We start from the raw sequence: 7,178 nt of genomic DNA on the forward strand, positions 1-7,178 counted from the left end.
CCAGTCCAGGGAAGGGGGCATCAGAGCATCCCTGGGGGTGCATTGGAGCAGGCGTCGTCCCCACAGCCTCCAGGTGGGACCCCACCATGCTCTGAGAACTGGGCTGAGCGTCCACAGCAGGACAGGGAGCCCAGGGACGTTAGAGGCCAGCCCAGCGCTGGACTCTCCGTGTCCCATCCAGGGACCTGACAGTCACGCTAGCTGGCTCCAGGCAAGAGGGACCACGTTTGCTCACTTGTGACCTGGGTGGGGAACAGGCCTGGGTAACACATCCACACCGGGAGAGCAGGACCTCCTTCCTCCCCGGACCCAGGGATCAGAAGACAACCATTGCCTGGTTCCCAATCTCCACACCCAGGGAAAGCAGGCCCGAGACGCACGCTAACGACTGCGGGGTCCATAGATGCCAATGTGGACCGGGCCCTGTACGTCCGGGTGTCACCCTGCCCAATGCACAGCAATGCTTGACCTTACAGGGAGACTATTCCCGTGTCACCCTTGTGACCGTGTGACTCTTGTGACCATGCACAGGGTCAGCCTCGCGAAGCATCCATCAGGGGCAGGGGGAGCGGTACAATGCCCCATCCAGCTGAGTGCCCTCCAAGGGCGAAGCCTGGTGGCTTGGGCCTGAGGGTCTTCACTGCCATCAGTAGGAGTCCACCTGTCCTCCAGGGAGGACATCGTACCAATGCTTACGTCCCATGATTGGGGGACCGTGGGAGGGCTGGGCACCGATGCCACCCACAGCCTGACACAGACCCCTGCCCACGCGGCCTCTTAGCAGCGCCTCAGGGTCACCATCCGTTCTACTTGGTTGCCAAACCCGGGGCCGTGTGGGGCAGGACTGAGTGTGGGAGGAGGGAGAGGATCGCACACGCAGGGGGCTGGAGGAGCTGTGGCCCCTCGAGGACCTCCCTGGGGCTCAGGCTTGACCCTGGCCCAGTCTGGCCCCTTGTCTCCCAGCTGACTGGGGCCCCATGTCATCCCACAGGCTCATTGCCCTAGTCAGGCCAATCGTCAGCCACCCAACAGGCCAGCAGATCAATACACAACCCAGGGGGTCTCAGGACCCGACTACATCCCCACAGGGGACAGTCCCGGGGACCCTTGGCATTCCTGCTCTCTCTGAGGGTGGGGCCAGCTTGGCTTGGCCAACTCAGTGCCTGAAGACAGGCAGGTAAGCCCAAGTCGGGCCCAGGAATGACCCCAGGGCAGGTGCCAGCAGTATTTGTCACACAGGGCAGGCAGGTGGAGGCCAGATAGCAGGTCAGAGGCCAGCCAAGGGGGTGCATTCAGAGTAGGCATGGCCATCACTCGGCAATGAGGTCTCCTGAGGAGCAGGACCATGGCTGAGGTGCCTTGTGCCAGCCTGTCAGGACACCAGCTCAGGCATTTGCATAACGTCAGGACTTCCTGCTGGGGACAGGGGACATCATGCATAATCCACCTTGGCCTGCTGACAACTGCCAGACACCTGGCCGCTGTGTGTGAATACAGATAATGTGGGACAGGACCTGGCATCCCAGAGATGCCTACCCGAGGACCCACATGCTGGTGCTCAGGCGTCCTGAGTGCTCAGTGTCAGCAGTCCATGGTGGCCTGGATCAAACCCCGGGCCCCAGCAGTCACTTCCCCCCAGGACTGTCCCACTGGGCCTGCTCCTGGGACTTGTGCCAAGGCCACAAGCCTCAGGATGGCATGTGCTCCTCCTCCCCCCTCTCGTAGGGCAACCGACCTTCTGCAGTGCCTGGCTCCTGGGGACCCAAAGGCCCTCCTGCCCGGCTGCTTACAAAATCCTCATGTGAGCCTGGGGACCTGCGGGGTGTGGGGGAGCATCCTGGTTACCACCGCCGTCACCCACTACACTTTCCTCTGCTCAAAGTGCCATTTCGGGACCCTAGGGTCCCGGCAGCTCTGGGGATGGCTGATAGGTACACACCCCATCTCTGCCTCAGCCTCAGAGAGCCAACCTCACAGTGGCCTTCATGAGGACATCAGCTTCACAGAACTATGGCTATGACCCAGGAGTTCTCTGAGAATATCCACCTGGCACAGTCGCCAGGGTCACCAGCTAGGAGTGTCATTTACCGGCCCCTAGGACATGCACCGCCGGCGGCACAGCCTGGTCAGCACCCCTGGAACACAGGTAGGCAGAGGGGATCCCCGTCTGGGGACCCCGACAGCAAGATGAGTGGCCGTGAGCAGCAGCACTGGGGAGGGAGCAGTTGGCAGTGGGGAGACAGGACCAAGCCCAAAGGTCTGCAGGCTGAGGCCACGGTCAGGAGAGACAGGACAGGGCAGGCAGCAGGGGCTATGGGGGCTGCCAGCTGGACCCCAGGAGCAGGACGCCCGCAATCCTGGCCCGGCCACTGGGCAACGGGCAGATGGCCTCCCAAAGGAACCTCGTGCGGGGCCTGAGGGGTTTGATGGCCGTGTCTTGGAGACCCAAGGGTCAGGTGGCAGGAAGGACTGCCCACTGGCCCTCTCTGTGGGACACAGCGGCTCATCTACAGAATGCCCCCAAGTGCCCACCAGCTGTGGGGTGGGTGCTTCCAAGGCAGGATCACATCTCATTGCCACTACTTTGCACACTCACGTGGCTACGGTGGAAACTTGTTAGTTTCTTCGTAGGCCCTGGGCACCCAAGGAACTCGTTGCGGGCAGGGTCACTGTCCGCAACCTGCCGGCACTGCAGGTAGCCTTCCTGCACCCACACGTTGGTGAAGTGGCCCCTGGGCTCCCGATAGACTATGTGCTCTTGGCCATCGCCACCCCTGTGAACCCCGGAGTCTCCCACACCTCCTCCTCGAGGACACATCCATCCTGTAGGAGGATCAACCCCAGGACCAGCCCCAGGAGGCTGGTCTTGGGGATACCCCACTGATCGCTCAGCATCCCATCCCAGGTGAGGCCCAGGATGGGGTTGAGGACGTAGGAGTGCTCCCTGGGATCCACTTCAATCACGTCTAGGCCAAAGACCAGCCGCAAGCAGATGGACGCTTGGCTCAAGATGGCGGGGAAGTCGTCCTGGTATTCTGGGGTGAAGACCTCCAGCATCTCTGCCTTGCTGGTGGGCTGCTTGTTGCGATACTTGAGGAGCAGGAATACCACCAGGGCAGCCGTCTTCATGCGGAAACTGCCCTCCACCAAGGGCTCCTCATCTCCCGCCTCCCCTGGGCCGCTGGGGCCAGGAGGCTCGGGCTGGCCAAGGCCACCAGCTGCCCCACCATTGGGGGAGCGGTCGGCACTCTGAGAGCTCTGGGGAGCACTCAGGGCCGCGGGAGTAGCAGACCCCTCCTCTGGGGGGCCAAAGACCATGCCAGAGAAGGACAATGAAGGGCAAGACGACAAGGAGGAGGGGGAGGAGGAGGGGAAGGAGGAGGGGGAGGAGGAGGAGGATAGAGAGAGATGAGATAGGTGGTATGGGGGAGATGGGGTAGAGGGGGAAGGTGGAGCCTCCTCCTCCCCTTCCTCCTCCTCCTCAGCCCCAGACAGCTGGGCATCCCCAGGCCCTCGGCCTCCTCTAGGTCTTCTCCCTGCTTCCAAAGCTCGCTGCTATTCCTCAGGGGCATGGTGTCAGATTCGGGCTGAACCTGAAGACAGAGTTGGGAGAGCTTGTCAGGGGGCAGCCCGGCCAAGACACCCCGAGGTACCAGGTCTGACAGGGGGCCGTGCCCGGCTCCCCTGCAGAGGGGTCCCCTGTGTTGGGCTGGGAGAACCCCTGACATCAGGCTCAGAGAGAGCGTGCACTTCACCTGGCCAAGTGGCTCTGGCTCGCGCCTCCTCACCTCTGTGTCCTGAGGGACCCCCGCCTCAGACCAAGGCCTCTGCTGCCAGTTCTTGAAGTCCCTGCAGGAGGGAAGGAGGAGGGTCCTCAGGGTGCAGACTGCCAGCCCAGCCCTGGGGCCCAGTGTGGACAGGACGGCTGCCACATTCTCTGGGAGGTCTCCTGCAGTCAAGGTGGGGAGTCCCCTCCTCAGCCTCTCAAAAGACTGCCCCGGCCCTGTCCTTCTCTGGCCAAACTGTCCCTGCAAGATCACAGGTCCCCAACACTCCACAGGAGGAAGCCAGGGGCCCAGCCTTGGCCACACCTGCCAAAGTCTCCAGGATTCTTCCTGGATCATGCATAAGGGATGGGCCAGCTCTGGCTTCCATCTGGGCTGGGATGGGGGCACCTCTGGGTCTTCACCTGGACCCCACGCAAGGCCTGGGAAGACTCTCCGGCTGGCCCTGAGGCTACCCTCCTTGCACCTTCCTTGCAAGGGCCCCTGCCACGACCCCCCACCAGCCAAAGTCCAGAGAAATCAGTTGGGCCACCTGTCCCGCCTCTCCCCATGGCCCACACAAACGGCTGGGGCGGCCTGGTCCCTAGGGATCCTGCTGTGGGAGGCATCCCCTCATATGTCACGTCGACTGTCGCCAGTGCCTGGTCCAGGGCTAGGGCAGGGCACCCGCCTCCTCTGCTGACCTGAGTCCAGACCCTCAGGCCCAGGCCCTCCGCTCCCTGAAACATTATCCTGCCAGGGCCTGCTCTTCCTCCGGGCCCCCAACCTCCCATAGAGGAGACGTGCCCCTCACACCAAGACCGTACCAACCCCAGGTCAGCCCACCTTCCTGCCCCCACCCGCCCCAGGGACAAGTGAGCATTCCACTGAGGGCCAGATCTCTCCCATCCTCCGTGGGCTGCCCAGAGGGCAGGGCCCCACTCCACTGCACTGGCTTCTTGGCTCATGGGCCAGGTGGGGCCAGCCAGGACGTCCCCAAGGTCCTCACCCTGACTCCCCGCTGGCCATACACCCTCCACACACACCCTCACCAAGCAACCCCGAGGTCCTGCTACTTTGAAGCACAAGCCCTCAGGCCCTAACACTCAGAGGTGGACATCAGGACCGTAGCATGGGCTCATCTTGCACAGGGGCCTCCTTCTTCCCTGGACTGCACGTGCTGGGGCCCAGGGTCCGTCAGTCCTCCCTCTGGTCCTCACCTTCAATCCCCTCAGGCCCCGGGTCGGCTCTGGGCAGTCTGCAACCCTGCTCCTTCCTCCAATTCCCCAGGCTCTAGGAGACTTGGCTGGCAAGCCAGGGCACGCCCCAGGAGGTCCTCGGGCCCTGGGGGCTCCCAGGACCCACTCTAGGCTGCGTTCCTAGGGCTGCAGTTCCCCTGTAGTCCTGGCCTTGGCCACCAGCCACACGTGGGCCATTGCCTCCCACTCCACCTGACCCCACCGCAGCCCACACCCTGGAGGCAGTGCTCCAGCCCAACCGCCACAGGTGTGGGAGGCCCTGTCACATAAGCAAGCGACCACGCAGCTCGGGACTCGTCCAACCCCCGGCAGCCTCCCGAGGCTGAAGCAGGGGCAGGGCCGTGGTGCTCCGGGCTCCCTGGGAACCCACTCCCTCGGGGGTCTCAGTCCCTCGGGGATCCTCGCCTCCAGCCCTAGCTGACCCTGGGCCCCTCGGGCAGACTACCGGAGGCCAGGGCGCTCACACCCAGGCCCTCCCCTCCTCCCGGACCCCACCGGGGACAGGGAGTGACCATCTTTCCATCAGGACCATGACCCAGCCTGGGGGCTTCCCAGGGCTCACAGAGGGGGCTGAGCTGGGGGGCGGGGGACAGGCTCCCTGGGCCCTTCTTCCCCACCCCTGCTGGCGGGGCTCCCTGGGCGCCTAGGCCTCTGCTTGGCTCCACTCGGCCTGCCTCCCGGGACTGACTGTGGACTGGGGTGCGGGGTCCCTCCGTCCTCCATGGACATCCTCGCCAGGAACCCAGCAGGACCTGGGCCCACCGTCTGCCCCCTCAGGGAGGCCCTGCTCTGAACACCAGCCCCCTGGTCTCTCAGAGCCCCGATGCAGAAGTGGGGCCTCACCACGTGTTCCCATCCCCCCCCCCCCACGACCTTCCCGGGCCGACTCTGGGCTGGGGTGCGGGGTCCCCCGGGCCTCTTCTGCATCCTCACCGGGATTCCCAGCACCACCCGGGGCCCTCCCCTCTGCCCACGTGTCCTAGGCCCTGCTCCTGACGCCAGGGGCCCCCAGTGCCTCAGGAGGCCCGGATGTGGAAGTCTGAGCACCCATACTCGCCACGTGAGAGCAGGTACCCATCCCCACGGGGGCCTCACAGCCCTGGCGACCCTCTACTGGGGTCCTCTTTGTCCCTGTCAATGGTCCATCCCTCGCCTCCCCTTAGCCCCGGGACCCTCCCCTCAGCCCTCAGCGTCTGCTCCCGCCACACCAGGACTCAGGCTCTCGGGTACCCAGATGTGCCAGGCCTGCCGCACCCGCCGCCACCATCCGGCCCCATCCCGCTCCCCCGCGGGCTTCCCGGGCTCACCGTGGGCCCTGACCTCCGCCGGGTCCCCTCTGTCCCCCTCAGGGTCCATCCCTCGCCTCCCCTTAGCCCCGGGACCCTCCCTCCCCTCCCCCCTCAGCGTCTGCTCCCACCAAACCAGGCCTCAGGCTCTCGGGTACCTGGCTGTGCCAGGCTTGCAGCACCCCCCGCCACCATCTGGCCCCATCCCACTCCTCCGCGGCTTCCCGGGGGCCCCTCTAGCGTGGGCCCTGACCTCCGCCGGGTCCCCTCTGTCCTGTGCACCTGTGTCCCTGCCCTCCCACCCCGCCCCCACAGGCAACCCCTGTGCCCCTGTCCCCCTCAGGCCCCGGCAAACCTCCCTTCCGACGGGGATCCTGAGCTCCGTGGGGTCCTGTCCCCACCCCCACAACCCAAGTGCGCATTTCCCGGGTGGCCGCGTGTGTCCGGCCTCCCCAGGGCCGCCCCCAGTCCCAAGGAGGGGGCCCAGTGCCTCCATCTCTCCGGGAGGAGTGGAGGCATGAAGGTGGGGTGGGGGACCCCCGCAGTTCTCCCTCAGCTCCTCACCCCTGCTCCGGGAGGGCCCGGGCCCGTCCTGCCTCCGGGCACCCCTCAGCTCCACGCCGCGGCCCCGCCTTCCCCCGCGTGGATTCTCGGGATTCCGACAGGCCCCCTCCAGCCGCCCTCCGGGCCGCTCCGGGGCTACCTGCTCGCCTGGCTGCCGCCAGCCCGGGCCTGCCCGCCTTCGCTCGGCGGGGACCCCAATCCGACCCCCCACGCGAGGCCCTCCGCTCTCTCAGACCTCCGAGGCGGACGTCGGCCCACCTCACATCCGGACCCCGTGCCAGGGGTCCCCAGCGCTCCCAGCAGGT

General features: G+C 65.6%; 1 protein-coding gene across 1 annotated transcript; it reads right to left on the bottom strand.

Annotated features, from left to right (window-relative positions):
• Positions 1 to 1,310: 1,310 nt before the first annotated feature.
• Positions 1,311 to 3,850, bottom strand: LOC119878128 (melanoma-associated antigen 10-like). The gene is made up of 5 exons (XM_038588847.1): positions 3,789 to 3,850; positions 2,800 to 3,593; positions 2,597 to 2,704; positions 2,089 to 2,167; positions 1,311 to 1,330 (listed from the first exon to the last, which is right to left on the bottom strand). Exons 2-5 carry the CDS (start codon positions 3,316 to 3,318, stop codon positions 1,311 to 1,313), a joined length of 726 nt encoding a protein of 241 aa, XP_038444775.1. The 5' UTR covers positions 3,319 to 3,593; positions 3,789 to 3,850.
• Positions 3,851 to 7,178: the final 3,328 nt, after the last annotated feature.

Source organism: Canis lupus, chromosome X (genome assembly GCF_011100685.1).
Source record: "Canis lupus familiaris isolate Mischka breed German Shepherd chromosome X, alternate assembly UU_Cfam_GSD_1.0, whole genome shotgun sequence".
Lineage (NCBI taxonomy): Eukaryota > Metazoa > Chordata > Mammalia > Carnivora > Canidae > Canis > Canis lupus.

What these genes read in the sequence shown, in the direction of transcription:
- LOC119878128 (XM_038588847.1), bottom strand. Translation starts at nt 3,318, where the DNA reads ATGGTCTTTGGCCCCCCAGAGGAGGGGTCTGCTACTCCCGCGGCCCTG. An exon ending in GATGTGTCCTCGAGGAGGAG is followed by an intron (nt 2,705 to 2,799) that starts GTGTGGGAGACT and finishes GTGTGGGTGCAG; the next exon opens with GAAGGCTACCTGCAGTGCCG. An exon ending in GGTGCATGTCCTAGGGGCCG is followed by an intron (nt 1,331 to 2,088) that starts GTAAATGACACT and finishes CCTGCTCCTCAG; the next exon opens with GAGACCTCATTGCCGAGTGA.